At 41.3% G+C, this 21,174-nt stretch overlaps 2 protein-coding genes across 3 annotated transcripts; both read right to left on the reverse strand.

The window, feature by feature from the left end:
* Nucleotides 1-640: 640 nt before the first annotated feature.
* On the reverse strand, nt 641-12,175 carry kdelr2b (KDEL endoplasmic reticulum protein retention receptor 2b). The gene is made up of 5 exons (XM_080748046.1): nt 11,888-12,175; nt 4,652-4,752; nt 3,950-4,108; nt 3,117-3,369; nt 641-2,102 (listed from the first exon to the last, which is right to left on the reverse strand). The coding sequence occupies exons 1-5, from the start codon at nt 11,976-11,978 to the stop codon at nt 2,068-2,070; spliced, it is 639 nt and encodes a 212-aa protein (XP_080604172.1). The 5' UTR covers nt 11,979-12,175; the 3' UTR covers nt 641-2,067.
* Nucleotides 12,176-12,405: 230 nt separating this feature from the next.
* Nucleotides 12,406-15,807, reverse strand: mettl9 (methyltransferase 9, His-X-His N1-histidine; the record flags this gene model as incomplete). 2 transcript variants are annotated; one of them, XM_080748048.1, is made up of 6 exons in its annotated part: nt 12,406-13,317; nt 13,636-13,820; nt 14,337-14,546; nt 14,641-14,831; nt 15,237-15,404; nt 15,686-15,807. In XM_080748048.1, the coding sequence occupies 5 exons, from the start codon at nt 15,345-15,347 to the stop codon at nt 13,106-13,108; spliced, it is 909 nt and encodes a 302-aa protein (XP_080604174.1). In that variant the 3' UTR covers nt 12,406-13,105. The 2 variants fall into 2 exon arrangements, with proteins under 2 accessions (XP_080604174.1, XP_080604173.1); XM_080748047.1 differs by lacking the exon at nt 15,686-15,807 and having other exon boundaries at nt 15,237-15,419.
* Between the last annotated feature and the right edge of the window lie 5,367 nt (nt 15,808-21,174).

The following is a 21,174-nucleotide window of genomic DNA, read 5'->3' on the forward strand; positions in this document are numbered from 1 at the left end:
TCTTTCTGAAAAAAAGAAAAAGAATAATGTTGTAGCCATACTGTAGGTTGTTAAGCAGCCAGGTATACAGTAAGCTCATCTAGACATTTTATTTATATATAGGGTAACACTTGTACCAGGTTTGGTGCAGCGTTCAAGACTAGAAAAGCCTGCAAGTGTCACATAACAGAAACCTGCAAGGTGCAAAGCACAAAGCCTGGCATACACCCAACGCAAAGCCACAAATGCATGGAATGTGGCAAAGAATTTGGGCGAAGGTCAACTCTTGGAGCACACAAACTCACCCGCAACCCACTCTACTTTGCAGAGTGCAGGAACATTTTTCCAGACACTCAGACCATTAGCTGTGCATGTCATGCACAAGCTTGTCGCATGCACAATGTGCAGCAAGACTTTCGACGTGATACGTTTCCTCATCAAACACTATCATGACACCCATCAGTTCAAAGAACTACAGTATGTCTGCATGCACTGAACAGACGTAAGCGGACACACATAGGCATCCTTTCATCAGCTTACCAAGTCACAAACTCAGAAGAGAATAAAATTGATAAAAGATGGTATCTTACATTTGTACGTTGTCAGCTGGATGGATTTCATAAGCTTATTGAAACCACAGAATCAGAAACAAGCATTTACCATAAAATCTTTATTTGTGGTGGCAATATCATGCAAAAGCTTGGTTTTTAGAAAAAAAGGAAAAAAAATGGAAAATCTGGAATGGTCTGCATGAAACAAATAAAGGCAGATATGTCTGGATAACTATTCTTGAATCCAATAAAACCGTGTCCGTAGGGTCCTGCTCATCTCTCGTTCCAACATGGGTATAATATGAGCTTAAAATTATGCACATCATTTAGACAATTATTACAGACATTGTTTATCAGAAAGAAAAAATAAATCACATCTGCAACAACGGAAGAAGAAAAAAACAAATTGCTCCTTTCAATTCTGTAGTGATAGTCCAACCACACACACACACACACGCACGCACGCACACACACACAGGATTTGCTAGTTTCAAACATTTAGAGTTGCTTTATGAATGCAAGTATAATTGCTGACGATGGTACACTTATAACCCAGGGAAATAAGATAATTCCACAGTGAAGTATGAAAGTCATGGGGTATCCAAATGAAAGCATTATTTTTTACAGCAATAAAGATGAATGGACCACCTTTTCAATCCTAGATCTTTTTCCACCTCTCAAATGAAGTTTTTTGCAACCCTAATGCCTGACTTAAAATGCGTGCCATGTTGTGCACTGAAAAACAATAATGCATTGAGGTTGTAAATAAGCTATTTGCAGTGAGTGACCGGATTGCAATCAAGTATAAATCTGGCTTAATTGAAACCAATTCATACTAATGAATAAATTCATTTATTTGGAGGCAACAACACAAAAACATAATTAACTTCAGGGTTATTTTCCATATACAGCACAATAGTGAATTAATGGCATTTGTCAAATGTATGCTTTGACAAGAGTATCCTAGATCCTGGGGATAGCCTCTTTTTCACAGGAATGTACACAGGTTCAGAATACAGGGAATGGGGTGGGACAAAAGATGATACGTTTGCCAGCCAATGCTGGGGGATCAACATATCCCCTTCAATTTGATTCAGGAAAACAATGTGCATTTATTTAGATTGCAAATACTATTACAAATGGTTGAATCAGTAATATCCCACCACAAGAAGTCTGCTCCAATATCATACAATGCCAAATCATAGGCATTTTTTATATTTGTCAAATCACACTTTTCAACGTAGAAAACCTCTCACTTTTTCTTCCTTTATACAGAGTAATAAAAAAAGTTAAGGCAAGATGCATCAAACAGAAATCCAAAGGCTGTGGGATGGCCTCTGCAGTTGTGTCCTGATTCCAACGCGTTTGATCAGAAGAAGGTCTAGGACCTACTGTTAGCAGCTCCCTTTCGCTATCTGTCTCAGGCATCTTACACTGGCAGGGGGGGTGGTGGAGTAGGGTTGCGGGGAGGCAACAGTGTCCTGTGCTAACCCCGGTCCCCCCTCTTTGAGTCTGCCAAATCGCTTCTCTTTGGCACTTAGGCTGGCAGACTCAGCTTCTTTCCTTTCAGTACTGAAAATGAAGAAGACAGTCATGTTTAACACCCCTTTCCAAGACACATGTAGTAACACTACCATAACAATAAGAACCAAACAATACACACACAGGACCTGAGGATTTTACAGACATTATGAAATGCAGAGCGGTGTTAAGTGCCTGGTTAGGCTTCAGGCTAATAATATACCGTAGGTATGATCTGGAGATAACATTACTACTCTATGCTGGGAGTTGCACTTTGGCATGCTATGAGATCAAAGTTCATATAACAGCTATGATGATGTAAGGCTACCTCGGTATCGATATTGTGGGGAAGATTATTGGTCCTTTCCTTTCACAATATTTACACAATTATATTTTTGATAAATAATTATCAATAATGTTAAGTTAAGTTCAGAAAATGACATCACTAATGCAGCCTAGGAAAAGACAACACATCACAATAACGCGTTGATGCAATGAATTGTGACATTGTAGATCGGCTATTTTCACAATTTTCTTTATTTCTAAGGATGGTTGCAAAATATTTGACTATAATAATAAATAGATTAGTTCGATTAACTCTTGCACCTAGATAACAAGAAGGTGAAAGAGAAAAGTATGAAGAAACATCAAGGCACTCTGACAGTGAAAATCAAAGCAACAGCTTCAGTTCCCATGCTCTCTGAGAACAAACACATTTTCCCTACAGTTTATCAAACCTCCTTTCAAGATAAAAAAAAACGTTGTACAAGAACAAATTAAAAATTGGCAGTATCCAGTTCTAAATTCTAATCAACATACTTGATAGGCCCTTGATATCATAGAGTGAAATACTTTAGACTCCTCAAAATCCCATTCGTTCTGATGTTGGAGTTTTCTTTTTTAACAACAACTATGTCTTTGTGTATTTCTCCATAAAATATGTACTGTACATTCCATACGCCCGATGACGCGAAACAGTGCATTTGCGACAATGCGATTGCCATTGACCCGAGACAACCAAGTACATTACTGTTGTGCGCTTGTAACAGAAAGGAAATGACTCACCTTTTGTTACATACAAATAGAAGAAGTCGCAGTACAGAATAGTCTGCACTACTCCAGCAACGATAGCGATCATGTCGAAGAATCCCTCTAAGTAAAAGCGCCATATCCAGTTGATGAGGTAAAGGGCTCTGTAGAGTCCCAGGAAGAACAGGTAGTGGGTGGTGATGGTCTCGGCCTCGCCGGTCTTGCTGATCATGAAGAGCTGAGGTAGGATAGCCACCGACTCAAGGTAGATGGAGAAGGTCCACAGGATCTGAGGGGGAAACAGATGGAGTGATGGAGTTGTTTGGTGGAAGAGACAAGTCAGTTTCAGAGTTTATAAGACCTGAGGCCAATTCCCAAAACATGTCTTCTAAATCCTAACAGTTTTCTGAGAAACGTATGTTTCAGTGGTTCTCAAACCTTTTCATTTCAAGATCCCCCAAAATAAGATGTAGCCTATTCAGCCGTGGACCCCTATCTCAAAATAGTTTTGGCACAATTTGAGATTTGATAAGAAATGTCATGATTTTTCAAAAATAGCTATTTTGAATTGTAAAAGTATAAAATAATGGTTAAAGAGGTTAAAATCTAAACTGACACAGATGTGTTCCAGGTCTAAACGGGTTAAAAATAATTGTCAAATATAACAAAAGTAGGGGATGTTCAAGCTCACAACGCCTTGTGAGCTTATAGATCAGCTAATTTGTCAGAAAACAAAGTATACAAGGCCGTGGTTAAGCAGCTGCAAATTGAAATGGAGTTAGACCCTGATACAAACATGAGGATCATTCGCAATATACAGTATTTGTATGAGATGGGAGACCTGGATGAATCACTGAGAGATTTCTTACCTCCAGGGGAGAAAAGTCATGGTTAACAAGGAAAGCCAGGCCTCCAACTGGGACAACCAGGAACTCCACTCTGAATGTGTCATGGTTGCCATCATATGTTGCCTTGAACTTCGCATATATCAGGTAAACGGTGGCGTACGCACATCCAATGTAGATAATCTGTATAACACAAAGATTTTATCATAAACTGCTCATGGTGTGTACTGGTCTGACAAAGTAAATATCAAGCAAACAGCTCTGTTGGTTGAGATCCAACTCTAACAGTTTGCATTACATATAGATGATTTACGACAAGATTTTGTCTTTTTTTTTTATGCAAGAACAGTAGTCTATTTCAGCATGCTAACTTTCCAGGAAGAGAAAGACTGTATCCATTAGCTTGGAATCCCCACCAATGATTTCATTGTTAGGAAGGTTTCTGAACTGTCCACAACCCACCTTTGAGAAGTACACGGATATCGTGCCATCTTATAATGAGCATTAGTGAGGACCATTAACAGGTATAGGAAGATAAGGCTGAAAATGTGTGAACTGTGCCTCCTGTTACACCTTGATAAACAAAGGTGTGTCTAGGTGTGGCACACCATTGTCTTATAATTGTGTGTGCGTAGTACAAACGCAAACAAGAGCCATGGGTTCTTGAATCAGGTACTTCTGGATATGATGATGAGGGACAAGAGGAAGGCTGCGTGTGTTCCTCACCTTCATGCTGGTGTTGTAGAGGGAGATGAAGGAAGTGAGCAGGTCCAGGTAGCGAGTGGTGAACACCAGAGCAAACAGGATCTGACTCTTCCCGGAAATACCTGTCAGACAGATAGAAATGTCCTTTCATCATTGTGTCCATCCGATTAGATCAGCGGTTCGCAGCCTTTACTGGATCAGGGCCCACGGGAAAAATCTTGAAAGCGTTCACACTGAGCCCACCCATCTGAACACTTAACGTAGTGTTTTGCCAAATGTTTGAGGGGGTTACACTCATCCCAAAACACACTCACCACCTTTCTTTCACGGACCGCTCACCCCAATCATCATCAGTAATCCTAGTTTTACAGAGGTTAAGGTTAGGAATACATTTAGGGCATAGTTATAATGAGAATAAGTTTAGGAATAAGGTTAGGTTTAGGCATAGTTTTACTGAGGTTACATTTAGGAATACCTGGTGGCGAGCGTTCCGAGGTTGCCAGATCTGACCTGGGGCGAACGTGTTTGGGGGCAAGTGTTCTTGTATTCTTTGAGGGCCCACTTGCAATATCCTCACGGCCCCACCCACAGGTTGTGAATTGCTGCTTTAGATAAATGATTATAGCCCAACAGCAGATTGCATGTATTAATTCTACAACACCTGATTCAGTTCCCACGCCCCAAATACCATTGGCAGGGTTATGACTGAGACGAACACAACATCATTACTGTATTCAAGCCCTGTGCAATCTATGGTAATATAAATAACATACTGTATCTTTGCCTGCAACCACTGACTAGTGAAAACAAGCAATACACACACACACACACACACACACACACACACACACACACACACACACACACACACACACACACACACACACACACACACACACACACACACACAGAAAAGGGAAGTGCAGAGTTGCAGAGAGCTGTCTAGTGTCACCTTAGCTACTTCTGGTACAGATCATCCCAAAGACTATGGAGGTGATGGTTGATCCAGTTTGCAGAAAATGTACCCTTGGTCTTGACTTAAACCCTCTATGTTGTGCTGTACATCACAATGATACCACTCAAATGTTGTTGACTGACTGCACATCTTTCAATACCCCCGTTGGTGCACATAAGTAACTGCACCATAACTTTCATCCTTATGAGTTATGACACAGGACACATGAAGCATAGCCATGCAGACTCGTCCTTGCACACAAGGGCAAAAAGGGAAACCCGAGATTTGCATTGCATCTGCAACAACAGCTCAATCAATAAGATTTACTAATTGGGTGACAGAGGCTGGCCGCCACGTCAAAGGTCACGCCGGGCCGAGCTGGATGGGCAACCGGCCGGGGTTAGTCAACGTTATATTAAGTCCCATGCCAAGCAGAGGCGATCTGGTGGAGGAGCCAAGATGGCAGCGTAGGAGAGCGTTTTGTTTTCGCTCCGTCGGGTAAACCTGAGGGTTTGTGTTTAGCAGCCAAGATAACTTTATTTTTGACGGCAAAGAACTTATAACAACTTTTCTCACTATTTGAGTCAGTTTTACTTTGATGTGTTCCTTGAAAAAGATAACAAAGAATCGACGAGCAACACGTGTAAGCGTAAACATGGAAGACAGCGTGCTGGCTATGGGCCCTGCTTCTGCTGTCCAAGAGCAGGTACTGATGAGCGACGATACGAACTGGTTTGAGACCACTCCAGACTTGAACGACCCTCTGAGCTTTCCAATTTTGGGGTCCCCGGGCCAGACCCAGTTCACTCCCGTGAAACCCCCCTCCAAGAAGTCAAGACGTGAAGAAGAACAGGGCCGCGGTGGCAGAGGTAAAAGCGACAACGCTGACATTTTAGATGCTATACTCAGGCTGTCTGGGAAACAAGATGAGACCCTCCAAAAAGTCTCTGCCATAGAAATAACCACAAAGGAAACTTCTAAACAGCTGGAGAAGCTCTCTGCCACCGTCAGGCAGCTTACTTTAGATGTGCAGCAACAGAAGCAGTCACTGGACAGTGCGAAAAACGAAATCTACAAGCTTCAAGCTGAAAACAAGTCTCTGAAGGCAGCTGTTGCTGACTGCCAGCGGTACAGCAGAAGATGGTCCCTGAAAATTCACGGCGTGAAGGAGGCGAAGGATGAAGACATCCGGGGTAAGATCGTGGAAACCCTGGGGGAAATGGCCCCCATTCTTCGGGATGGCCTGAAGGAAGGAATCGACATCGTTCATCGCATTGGGAAACGACGGGAGGACGGCTCATGCAGATCTACAATCGTCTTGTTTGCAATGAGACGCCTTCGTGATGCTGTTTGGAGAGGTGCAAAAGGATCCAAGTACCTGCAGGAGAAAAAGCTGAGAATCACGGAAGCCCTGTCTCCAGAGGACAAGGCTGCAAGGGAGAAGCTTTGGCCGTTGGTGAAGAAAGCGAGAGAAGAAGGAAAGAAGGCATCGTTCCGAGGATCATCAGCTGTCATAGACGGCAAAATAATTGACTGCTCAGAGGTAACTTAGCTCTTGAGGTTTGATTCTCTTACCTACTGAGAAGTGGCAATATGTATCCTCAGGTTCTAGTTTACATGTGTTTAAAAGTTTGTTAACATAAGGGTTTTTATTTTATCTTTATTTTTTGGTTCACTTTTTTCTACTTAAGGTTTCAGCGACTTTATATAACATTTATGGTTATTATACTATCTCTTTGAGTTTCTAACTCAGTGCTTACTATTGCATTTGGAAGTCTACTTTATGTTTTATTTGTTTAATTTTTTGCACAATATCCCACATCGATTTTCATTTGTCTTTAATTTTCTTTTGAAATGTATTTAAAATGTAAACGGCCGAGGATAGCCTGAAGATGTGGATCACTTTTTATTTATTTTATTTATTTCTTCTCTTATCGTTTTTTCTTTAATTGAAACTTTTTGTAGGTATCTAAGCAAAAGCCCAATCGGTATAACTATATGTTTATGGCCTCATCTACTTTTTGCACTTTGCATTTCAATTTACAAATGAGGTTATAGTACTGACTTTTCTATTGTTGTTCTAGCCAAGTTTATGGCTGTTTTTCACTACCCCCTTTCTTTTGGTAAAACTTTTCAGCACATTCTATTTTCTTGTTTATTGTTCATTCAGGTTTATATGTCTATGGATTTTTCTTTTAAATGTCTTAATATTATGTCTCTAAATGTTAGAGGTATTCGGGATATAACTAAGAGAAAGGCGATGTTTTTGTTTTGCAAGAGGTCTGAGGCTGATCTAATTCTATTGCAGGAAACACACTCTTGTGATTCTGATTCTAAATTCTGGAAGTCACAGTGGGGCAACCTTGCTTACTTCAGCCATGGTACTAATCACTCAGCTGGTGTGTCAGTATTCACACACAGATTCAAAGGGGATATTTTGGAAATGGTGCCCTCTAGTGACGGTAGATGGATAGTGTTAGTTGTTAAACAGGACAATGCTGTCTTTATCGTTTGTAATGTTTATGGTTTCAACTCACATGCCTCTAACAAAATTCTATTTAAAGACATGACTGTAAAATTGAGGGAGTTAAAAACTAAGTATCAGGGTGCTTACACAGCTCTATGTGGAGATTTTAATGAATGCCCTGATGAAACAGAAGACAGATATCCCCCTAGATCTCATTCCTCCCAAGGTAGTAACCTCATTTCTGATATTTGCTCAGACCTTTCGTTGTCAGACGTTTGGCGGTTTTTTAACCCAGGTGTAAAAGACTTTACGTGGTGCAACAATAGGGCTAATTTAAAATCAAGGATTGATCTTTTTTTAATCTCCTCTTCCTGTCTTCAATATGTTAAAGAAGTTAAACATAATTATGCACCATTAACGGATCACAAACAAATTGTTTTGAAATTGGGAGACATCCAGGACCCCTCTGGTATGCGAGGATATTGGAAACTCAACAACTCTCTTCTAGAAGATGAGATTTTCAATGGGTCTGTTAAGCGCATAGTAAAAGACATTTTTAAAAACGGACTTAATACAGAACATAGAAAAGATTGGGAATACTTCAAATTTGAGGTCAGGCAAGCTGCTATTAAAAGATCCAAAGAAATAAAAAAAGAGAAAAGTAGGCAGGAAAACGATTTACTTGAAAAACTTACTCACCTGTTAGCCAAAGTAAATATTACCTCGGAAGAGGAAATTGAACTAAAAAGAATTCAAGCTCAGATGGATCAGATTTATTTAAACATGGCTAAAGGAGCCTTTATTAGATCTAGAGCAAAATGGCTTGAGGAAGGAGAAAGGAACACAAGTTATTTTTTTGCTCTTGAAAAGAGGAATGCTAAGAGGAAATCCGTAACAGCTTTAAACATTGATGGTACGCTCTCTAAGGACCCAAAACAAATCTCTACCTTTGTTACCAAATTTTATGGCAACCTTTATAAATCTAATTATGATGAGAATATGTGTTTGAACTTTATGGAAAAAATTAAGGCAAATATTCCTTCTATTAATGAAGAGTTTAAAACAAGTTGTGATTCTGATCTATCCATAGGTGAAATTCAAACAGCCTTGTTCTCAATGAAGAAAGGAAAGTCCCCTGGTGTAGATGGCCTTTCTGTCGAATTTTATGTTCACTTTTGGGAGCTTATACAATCGCCCTTAATAAACATGTACAAAGAGTGTATTAGTCAGGGAGAGATGACTACATCAATGAAGCAGGGTGTCATCTCTCTAATCCCTAAGCCAGATAAAGACCATTTATTAATAGATAACTGGCGCCCTATCACTCTTTTAACTATTGATTACAAAATTCTGGCCTCTGTGTATGCAAACAGATTAAAAAAAGGGTTAGATTCGATTGTAGCCGAAACTCAAACAGGATTTATGAAGAATCGTCATATCAGTGGTAATATTAGACTTGTCTTGGACTTGTTGGATTATGCTGATAATGTTAATACTGAAGCCTTAATTTTATTTTTGGATTTTTATAAGGCATTTGACACAATTGAGCACCCGTTTCTTTTACACACGATGAAGGCTTTCGGTTTTGGCAATGTTTTTGTTGACACTGTCAGCATGTTCTACAATGACATCAATAGTTCTGTTATAGTTAATTATAATACATCACAAAGATTTAAGATTAGCAGAGGAGTTAGGCAAGGTTGTAACATTTCCCCTTTTCTCTTTATTTTAGTAACAGAATTATTGTCTATTAATATCACTAAGGATGTGGGTTTCGAAGGTATATCCATCTTTGGGAAGGAACTAAGGATTTCACAGCTGGCGGACGACACTACACTCTACTTAAAAGACAAGTCCCAAGTCCCAACTGCTCTCGGTTTAGTTGAACAATTTTCCAGTGCGTCAGGTCTTAAATTGAACCGATCCAAGTGTGAACTATTACCACTCCATGACAGTGTTGAGACAGTCATTGGGGATATCCCGGTTAAAAATACTGTCAAATATTTAGGCATTTATGTGACTCGTGATATCAAGGCAAGGCAAGATCTAAATTTTTCAAATAGACTAAAAAAGACTACAGCAATTTTTAATTGCTGGCTTCAAAGGGATCTCTCTATTTTGGGTAGAGTGTTGTTGTCCAAAGCAGAAGGTCTGTCTCGTTTTGTCTATCCAGCCTTATCTTTGTATGTTAATGCTTCAACTGCCATTGAAGTAAATAGATCATTTTTGAAGTTTATTTGGAAAAACAAGCCCCATAAACTTAAAAAGAATGTACTGTCTAATCCTAGAGCGGAGGGAGGTCTTGAGGTTTTAGATTTTGAGGATACTATTAATACCTTTAAAATTAATTGGCTGAGGAGGTGCCTTCTGAAACCAGACTCCATTTTCTTTTTCATACCTAATTGTATCTTTAACAAATTGGGAGGGCTTTCTTTTCTGTTACGATGCAATTTCTCACCAACTAGACTACCAGTTAAACTTTCCAAATTCCACCAGCAAGCACTATTGGCTTGGAAGTTATCACATGTTCACAATTTTTCTCCACACAGAGCTTTACTCTGGAATAATAGTGACATCTTAATCAGGAATAAATCAGTATTTTTGCCTAAGTGGTTCCAGAGAGACATTAACCATGCACTGTGTCTCTTTGATAACTCTGGGAATTTGTTGTCCTACGAACAATTCATGACAGTTCACAACTTCCCAATTCCTTTTAGAGAATATAGATCTGTGTTTAATGCTATCCCTAATGGTCTTGTACAGTTGATAAAAAACCATTTGTCTTACAATGTAGGGGATACTACGCTACCCTCCTTAATGTTGGATGGAATTGATCTCTTGAACAAAAAATGTACAAACAGTCACATTCGTAAGGTGATACAAAAAAGAAAAACTGTTGTCCCTAGAGGGAAGTTCTTTTGGAGATCTAATATTCTGGACATTGACTGGAAAAAAGCGTGGCTCCTTCCCCATAAGTACTGTATATCCAACAAAGCCAAGGAAGTGCATTTTAAATTACTACACCACATTTATCCAACAAATAGCTCAATTTCTACATATGCTGACATTGACCCCGCTTGTTCATTTTGTAATCAAGCTCCAGAAACGACTTCCCATTTATTTTTCCTGTGCAATTTTACTCGTAAGTTTTGGTCAGATCTAGAAGCCCACTTTTTCAATTCGGTCAACCTAAATTATTCCTTTAACCTCAAGGACATCATTTGCTACTACAGCAACCCAGACAATGACGAATTTGAGTTTATTTTTAATTTCATTACTCTTTATGCCAAATTCTTTATTCACAAGCAAAAATTCGCCAAATCCCCACCTATTTTCACCCACTTCAAATTGGAGTTCTATCTTTTAATTAAATCATTAGATCTAGTAATTAACAAAAAAAATTTAAAACTCTTATCTCTGTATCATTTCCATTTTCCCGATCTCTCTGATTAATGTTATGATATAATATGGTTGTACTGTTGGTTTTTTGTCTTTTTCCGTTCCTGTATGTAATGTTTTTATGTCTATTACCTGTGCTGTTTGAATACCTGAACTTTCTTGTAAATTGTATATTCAATAAAAAAAAAAAAAAGCAGAGGCGATCTACGCGAGGCAGTGCGACGCGTTGTGAGCTTGTAGATCGCCAGTTCGCCTCTTGTCGGCAAGCATTAGCTTGCTAGCTGAGAAGCTAGCTCCAGGGCTACACTGGTTAGCAGTGCTCATGTACTGCATCATCATAACAGCGTTGTATCGCTAAGTTGCCGTAAGCTATACCGTTTCCTGATATACAGTATCTGTGAATAAGATACACATTTAACATCTCATGGATCCTTACCAGCACATGATCTGGTCTTCCATATCTTGAGCAGCAGGATGATGATGGCTGCTAGATGGGACAGATCACCGGTTAGTCTGAAGATGTTCATGTCGCTGCTTGCAGGATGCAAACGCAAAACCTTCTGCAAATGCAAGCCGATTTTACTCCGTCAAAACGCAGCCTGATGTTCGGCTCCCTGCCGCCGATGTACCAGTTTGTGATGTGGTGCGACGGTGGCTGTCAACAGATACCAGTTCTATGTATAGATGATGGGGAAAATGGCGAAACGCTGCGCGACGTGGCCCGGGGACGTGGCCAACAACGATAGCGGCACCCAATGCAAGCCGGGAAACGCTCCCCGTCTGGCGAATGAGAGCCGCCCGTCACAGGCGGGGCTGTCATGATAAAACCGTAACTCCAGGCAACTCCTCCAGCTGATGGGGATTCAAATACAGGTAGACAGACAAGCATCCTTAGATCCTTTCAACTGATTACACGTCATCTTTAAAACACCATGAAACAACAATCGCGCAAAGTTGTATTTATTTTTTTATTTTTCTTGTACCTTTCAATAAAAACATCACATTAAATGTGGCCCCTTTTTTTTCTTTTCTTTTTTTAAAATAAAACTTTGTACAATAACTCCCCAGATGATCACTTAAAATAACAAATGTTGTATTAAAGTAACATATATCCTCATTGATAAAGTATTAAGAGTTGGTCACATGAAAGATAACGAGTCCAGTTGAGATGGATAAAGTGGCATAGACACACTGACACATGATGCAAACTTGTACAAATGAGCTTATTAGTGAGCTGAATGAACTATTAAAACCACCAAAATGGAACACTTGACAAAAACAATAACAGATAATACTGTACAGAACAGACACTTGATCACTCCACAGTGATATGTCTTAGATTAGAAGATTGGATCCTTAAAGCTTTCCATTTGTGGCAATTTTCTTTTGCTTAGAAAATGAGAGGTATCACTGTCATATAATGGTGGCTGGTAAATGTAGGCGCTACCTGAGCTAAGTTCAGACCTGATTCACCAGTACAGTTTACATCCATACACTGTTCAATGGATAGTGGAATTACTCAAAATTGCACAGAGCCTTTCAGGAGCAGCGATCAAACCAAAACAACATTTGTGTACGCTGGCCCAGGCCTGTGCTCAGCTCACTTTATGTATTATGCAGCCAGATGTGCTCTTGTCGTGAACAACCAGCCTTGTTAGTCCTTCAAAGCTTTGAGAACAAATACTGCATCATCGAGGACGTAGTAATCTTTATACATGTCCCCTTCACAGAGGTATGGCAACCGGGTCACAGCCTCCACTTCAAACCCAGCCCCTCGGAACACCTCAGTGGACAGACTGGTCACTTGCTCCTCCCATGTCTTCCCCTTCACTGCCAGGCGCTCTTTCGGACGCTCCCATTTCCCACCTGCAAGCGAACACACAAATGGCATATTTTGGTCACAATTCATTACATATTTTCATGACACATTGTTGGTGTCCTTATACACTGTAAAAACATTGTACAAAAAAATGGTACAAATGGAACCAAATAAAGTCAATAAGGGTCCATTTGGTTCTATTTGTTCACTTTCAATAGTTAAATTAAATCACGATCTTACTTTGCAGATGTGAATATACACATACTAAACACAACAGTTCCATACACTTAATCTGACTGATAAAAAATGTAGAGGATCAATTAGTATGACAATTATAGAAGATGACTAAGTGAGTGCTGACTGACCTATCTCCACGTAAGGCTGGAAGGGCAGAACTGCGGCCAGGACGAGTCGCCCCGTGCCAGGAACAAGGGAACTTCGGATGCTCCTCAGGAGGGCCAATGGATCCTCACAGCGGTCCAACAGATTCAGACAGCTGATCAGATCATACTGGAAGCCCATGTGCTGCCACTCATCAATACCCAACAGTCTGAAATAGAGAGAGGAGAGACTAGTTAGTCGTTTTTATTCTGCCCCCTAATACTAGTGCTGGTTAAGGTTTTCCTACAATTCTGCTACAATTTACAATTTAGGCATTTAGCAGACGCTCTTAATCTAGGGCAGGGTTCTTCAACAGGGGGTCTGGGACCTCTAGGGGGTCCTCAAAGTTACTACAGGGGGTCCTCCAAATCTTTGTGTGATTAAGATCCCTAATAGTAAGTACAGCGTGAAGGTGAAGTTTATTAAGTATTGACAGTTCAAGAATCCAAAATACACTGATGATTGTGCTGTCAAAAGATGAAACTATATGTAATCTATTAACAGGTTGTGGGAGTCCCTGCTTCATCTCTCTCTCAACTAAGGGGTCCTTGCCCTGAAAACGTTGGAAGACCCCTGATCTAGGGTGATTTACGATAGCAAGGTAATAAATCAATACATCAAATTGCTGCTATTCAACACTGTCAAAGAGTTCAGTTATTCTCTGAGAATCACGCAGAGTACTCACTTGTAATTCCGTCTCTGGAGGTGCCATTTCATGGGTGGGGACACCTCAGTAGCATAGACATCTCGAAAATGAGCTCCCATCACATCTGTGACACCTCCGTCCCCAGCCCCCAGGTCCAGAAGTCTCTCTGCCTTCCAGTCTGGCGTGATTCTGAGAAGTCGCTGGAACTGATCCGCAGAGAATACGAACATAGAACCACGGCCTAGAAACCTGACATAAATAGAAGACTGTGTCACCTTGGGTTATATTGTGGGGAGGCATAATTTGGAAACGGGAAAGTGCGAAGCAATTTGTGTAACTGTACCCGTTGATTGACGTGCGTGAGACCATAGAGCCAAGGACGGTCGACACAAAAGAGTGATAGAGCTGGGTAAACAACCAGGTGGACTTCTCGACACTCCGCCTGAGAAATGCCTGGGTGTCAGAATCCAGGTGACTCTGAATGAACAGTGGCTGTACCGATTCTCCCAGCTGATCAGGAGTACATCGGTACCACTAGGAAGAGGACAGAGAGGAGAGAGGAAAATATAGCATTAAATCTTTATGCTTCACATGATGACCGTAGCATTCAAGGGCAACAGTGTAAAATGTGTTGTTACACTTAAAATTGATGGATTGATTGGATTATATGTTTTGCCTACATCTATATTAATCTAGGAAGTTTAAAGTAAGCACTTGCATTAGTAAAGAGGAATACCTAAAGACTTGATGACGTTTAGAGCATACTCAGAGGTAGCCCTAGAATGTCTACAGTTTCCACCATAAATGTATTCTCAAATCCTAAATATTACAGTTAAAATCCTCTGTTTAGCGTACAAATGCAACCAAATGGACACTTCACTCTCGGGAGTTTGATTGCTTAATTTATTGAAGAATAGAACACTAGAACACTAAGGTTACCTCTTGTGTTTCCTCCAGAGCTGCTGCACCATCGCTTTCGCTCACCATGTTCAGGAAGAGCGACCGAGCCAGGGGGCTGCGAACATACTTGCCCGTCCACATTCTTCTCATGGAGAAGAGAAAGAAGACGTAGAACGCCACCCACGCTGCAAAAAGCAACGTCCTCAGCTGTAGATGACACATAACGATAACAATGGACAACAACTCAGCAGAACAGACAGCCGGTGGTGTGTGTGTGTGTGTGTGTGGTGGAGAGAAGGTCGATCGGCCGTGAGACTGATTGAATGACACAGACTGACCACACAGTGACCAGTGGAGATATATACCAGGAGAACAGAGGAGGGAAGATGTAAGCTTAGATGATTCGGGGTAATGGTATCCAATTGTAAAAGAACACGCAACGAGAAATGCATGCCTTCTTCGGCGTCAAATGCGACAAATAAACAAACCTGAGGGTGTGGTGGGCTTTAGGGGTCCTCATGCTATTTACTCGGCATCTTAATTTGCTGAGTAAACTGTAGTTAATGGATTTTTTTTGCTGCTGCCCAGGTGGTGTGTGTGTGTAGTCGCTGCTGCCCACTAAAGCGTTTACAACTTTTACATCATATAGCCCGGAGGGACGATTGTGCTGTGATTGGCTAAATTTCTTGTTGACAACGTGAGGATCCAACATCCATTACAAAGCCAAATGTGTATGCAGCAATTAAATATTGTCCAATTAGTAAAAAAGCATTATGATTTATGGAATGGACGTTGTCTCCATGCTTCAGCCGTTGCCTGACAACCCAAATAGCCAATCAAATGCATAGACTGTATAAAAGATCACATGATCACAATATGACAATCTCTCCCATATCTATGATCCCTCCGAGCTATGGGTTTTCTTTTGACAGTTCTTCTTCCGCCTTCTTTCTTCCTGTGCTACATGGTGCTACCTCTAAATATGTCCGAACGTCTCCGGAGTCCGTCGCCGACACCGTCATCTGAAATAGCTTCGTTATTGTTCTTACTGCTCGTGACAGAACACACTTGAAGTTGAAATATGCAACATATTACTGGGCATAAAGGTAACACACGTGTGCGTTATTGTGTGCACCTGTTGTGTACAGACTACACTACAGAGTCAGACTGTTTTGTTACTCCCTGTCAAGTGACGAGAGAGTGTTTTTTACTGGTGATTCAGTCAGAGTGTATGAAAGGGTGCGCTCGTTTTATTGTCCACGACATTGCAAGCGGCGCGAAGGCCAGCGGACCTTGGTCCTGCTCTTCGCCCCCGAGCGCCGCAGGCGCGAGTGGCCGCGAAGAGCGGGCCAGGGCCGCGCGGCCGGCGGAGCGCCGCGCGAGTTACGAAGCCGTGGTGAATGCAATCGTTATATTTATGCCCAGGCCGTAAGGCCTGGGCAAGCCCACGATAAACGCCCGCGCAGTCCGGTGCGCATTTCCGAACGCACCCTTTCCCCACACTCGGACTGAAACACCAGTAAAAAACACCATCCCGTCAAGTGACGCGATAAGCGACATGGCGTCGTTTCATAACCTCTGAAAACTGCAGTAGATTTTCTGCGGAAAGCGAGGGCGGATAGTGTGTTGTTGTTTAAAAATTGTGAATTGCCATCTTATTGTACTACCTTGTTTAGTAGAAACAACATAGTATTATTTGCCTTTTTAAGGTTTCTCAATGCATGTGTAAGTTTTATCATTTTTGCATAATGAGTAGCGCTACTAGCGCAGGAATGATGCGCGCAACACGGCGCTCTAGGGATGCCCAACGAACGTGTCCACCTCCTCTCCATCAAATCTTCTGATTCTTCTCCCTTCGTGTGTGTGTGTGTGTGTGTGTGTGTGTGTGTGTGTGTGTGTGTGTGTGTGTGTGTGTGTGTGTGTGTGTGTGTGTGTGTGTGTGTGTGTGTGTGTGTGTGTGTGTGTGTGTTTGTGTTTTCACAGATCTCCCCCTTTCTCTTCCCTGCCTGCGTCTCCTGGTGCCACCGCTGCGGCTGGCGTCCGCAGCAATGTGGCACACTGTCCAGCACAAAGTTGTCACCAAATATGGGCTGCTGGATGACTTTGTTACACTCATGACTGGGATTGTCCCTGAACTACTTAACCATAGACAGAGGACCTTGCTAAGTCTTGGCCTTCGCACACAGGTACTTTGTGAGAAAGAATGGATTTAATTGTCGGATATTATAGATTATTCTTAAATTAGCAATAACAATTTGAGATATTCTAAATATGATTTTACTTTTATCTTTCAATGATGTGATTGAAAATAATTAATCAAAAGAATCTCTGTCTCTGTTGATATTTGTGTAACTTGCCCTGTGCTGCTCAGAAGTCTGATTTGAGTAAATGAATAAATTCCACCACACTGTTAAATTGTGTAATTAAGGAAGTTTCAAGGAAATGTGACAATATCATGTCACATGCAGACAGTGTACATATGCGTATCCGCATATTTCCCAGCACTATTGCAATCTAAGCACAGAATCACTTGAGGCACAGAAGGCAAATGTGTCTGCACTTAAAATGATTTATTTTCTTTTAAGTTTACCGCACTTTCTTTGTTTTTCAGCTGATCCTTGAGTTGTGTTACCAAGAGTCAACAATAGACCCAAAAGTAATTCAGCCACATTTGGACAGATTGCAGACACTCACTTCATTATGGAATGCCGAGGTGTGTTTTACTATGTTACTGATACTTAATGAGTACTAACATGAAATGGGCACAGGGCCTAACAGACTTGTGAAATGCAATATGTTTCAGACAAATGATACAGAGCATGGATTGTACGGATCAGACATTTTGGGGCTAATTCAAATGTTAATTAAAAACCAGGATGAGAGGCAGCAGTTCTTCCAGGTTAGTGTGTCTGTCTTTTAAACTTAAACATGGTATGTTTTCTTACATTTTCAATTGAAGGCCACTTGACATGGATCTATTGCTCATTTTCAGGATGTTTTTCCAGTGAAATTTGGTCCCAAGTATAATGAAGCTATTCAGATGCTTGTGGGGAAATTCCTGTCCCAGCTTGAGAAGTTGCTTACTGTCCCAAATTGTCAACAGGTAGTACAAGAACAGTTCATAATACAATCTAGAGGGTTTTCACTAAACAGATGTAGCACTGAAATTAACCACTTAAGCACTTGTACTTCGTCTTAACAACACAAAATGAGTAAAGATTCTCATGAAAATGACATGCCCAAAATAGGGATGCCAGGGTTAATGTGGATCATGTCTTTGCACTCTTTCCAGGTTACGTGTATGCTAAACGAAGTTCCTTCTGTTCTGGAGGAATGCATGGAGTCTTTGCCACAAGCTCAGGAACTTAAATCTATTCTAGCTTATCAAAAAGAGCTCTGTCAACTCAGTGACAATGGTAAACATAATAAATTTACAATGGCTAAGCTAATTGTATCTGATATTTGATCAGCTATGCTTATTAATTATATTTATCAGAATGTCATGACAAGATGGTTTTGGAGAGTGTATTGATATGATATTAACTGATTGGAAAGAAAGAGAGAAAGCCAATTGAATTGAATTGAATTTAGAAAGTGTGTATGTGTGGTTCACACAATTCTGAAAACGGACTACTATATAATTAACTCTGTCTTTTGATTTTTCTTTTAATTTCTTTTAGAGAATCTAACAGTTGGTGAAAGTATCTGTACAGCTCTCAGTCTCCCTCCAATGGAACCGCTCTCAACAGCACATGAAGAGACAGCATTACAATCAAATGTATTGACTGATTACATGGACTCGTTCAGCAAAGAATTTATTGTTGAATCTGCAGCGCTGGAAAAAGAGTCAATAGTCTCAGGATTGGCAACAGAAAAAGAAGAAAGAAGACATGCAGTACTCAAGAATTCTGAGAATCAGTCTTCGCTTATCAGTGATGAGGCAGTAGAAGAACAATTGGCTTGCACCATTCAACATTTTGGGTCTTTGAACAGTGATAATGTGGAATCAGACTCTTGTGCTGTTGAGGTTCAAGTTGGTTATAATGTTGAAATAACTGCTGAGGGGATAGGGCTCACAGAGAACAAGGCTTCTTCTGAAAGTGTGCCCACAGTGATGGAAACTAGAGAAGCGGACATAACGGCTTCCAACAATTATTCCAATAGCTGTGGATCAAGCTCCGTTAAGGTGGAAAAATGCACACAAAAAGGAAGTGATGTGATTAACAGTGGGCATGTGATCCTCTCTCCCATACTGTATACACCAACTGTGCAAGTGCTAAGACTCGAGCCAATAATTGCAGCGTCCCCACGGCCAGTAAGGCAAAATAGAGGTCTGAATATGAAAGCAGTTTTAATGGTAACATCTGAGAATGAGCAGTCCAAAAGTAGTCCCCAAGACTCATCAATAAGCAAGACTTGCCCTACATGTGGAAAGACGTACAGCAGAGCCTCGGATATGCGGCGGCACCAGAGGACCCATACAGGGGAGAGACCATACCAGTGTCCGCAGTGTAAGAAACTATTTCAGTACCAGTATGACTTGAAAAGACATGAGTTAAACGTTTGCCGAATCACAGTGCTACAGGCTGAGGAGATGCCCAAAACGGCAGAGGGTAAAATCCCAAAGCTCAGCCAGGGTGAAGTTATTGATCCTGTCATTGAACCTTATCAGTGCAGCAATTGTGACGGTATTTTCAAAAGTGCACAAAGGTTGAGGACTCATGAAAAAGCGTGTCAGATGCGACAGGGAGAGTGCATTTCCGAAGCGGTAGTTCCTCCAACCATGGAGCAGAAGGACAGGCAGCCACTCGGTCACGCTGGCCATTTGACAGATACACAAGATCTGAATCCATCACTGCTTGAGAACAAAAATGATGTCACTGCACACAAGGAAAACCCAGCTGAAGGAGAGGAACCCGAGGTCACCACCAAGACTCTTGGAAAAACTAGCAAGAGACCTCATGAATGTAAACTCTGTAGCAAAGCCTTTGCTTATCCATTTCTTATGTTGAAGCATATGGAGACCCACTCAGACTGTACCGATAGTTTAAAGAGGCATTCAGAAGGATGCAAGGGCTCCTCTGTGAAATTTGACAATGAGGACCAAAAGATGACCAACAAATTGTTTAGAGCCAACAAAGCTCCAACTGGCAATGAGCTTGTTGAGTCCTCATCACAGGAGAGCATTGGTTGTGCACATCAAGAGCCTAACATACCAGGAACCACCAAGCTGAGCGAAATCGATGGCGTGACAGCATGTAGCCTTTGTGGAGGAACAGTAACTGGGAGCATGAAATGTCACATGAGATTGCATTGCTACCCCTGTCCTTATTGTGAGGTAGAGTTCAAGTTCAATGATTTGAGGAGGCACATAACTGCATGTAATGCAAAGACCAGCGATCTTAGACAGGCGGAGGCTCTTAAAGAGTTCAGAAGGCTGCTTAGGAAATGCAAAGTTAGGGATAATCCACTTTATTGTGCAGAATGTAATAGATCATTCCCAGACATGGCACGTTTTCAAACGCACAATCTGAGGCACAAGCCACGTTCATGCACCAAGTGTGATGAGACTTTCAGTGATTTTAAAGACCTTAACCAACACTATGTGGATGTACATGACTTCAGCGGCCCGTTCCCCTGCTCGTTTTGCGAGCGTAGTTACACAGACCTCAGAGGCCTGATCAGACACGAGAGGGTTCACACAGGTGACCTCCCGTTCCAATGCCCGAAGTGTCCAAAAGCATTCAGTTATGCATCAGCACTGAAACTGCACGACAGGACTCACACAAAGGAGGCCCCGTACCTTTGCTGGGATTGCGGAAAGGGCTGCAAGTCCAACGCAGCCTTGAGGATTCACCGGCTGTGTTGTCACAGCAGCACACAGGAGAAATGTTTCTCTTGTGAACATTGCGGTAAAGCCTATGCACTCAAAAGAAGCTTAGACCTCCATGTGGCTAAAATACATGCCGGAGTGCGA

This window comes from Nannobrachium achirus, assembly GCF_963921795.1.
Source record: "Nannobrachium achirus genome assembly, chromosome: 18".
NCBI classification, from domain to species: Eukaryota; Metazoa; Chordata; class Actinopteri; order Myctophiformes; family Myctophidae; genus Nannobrachium; species Nannobrachium achirus.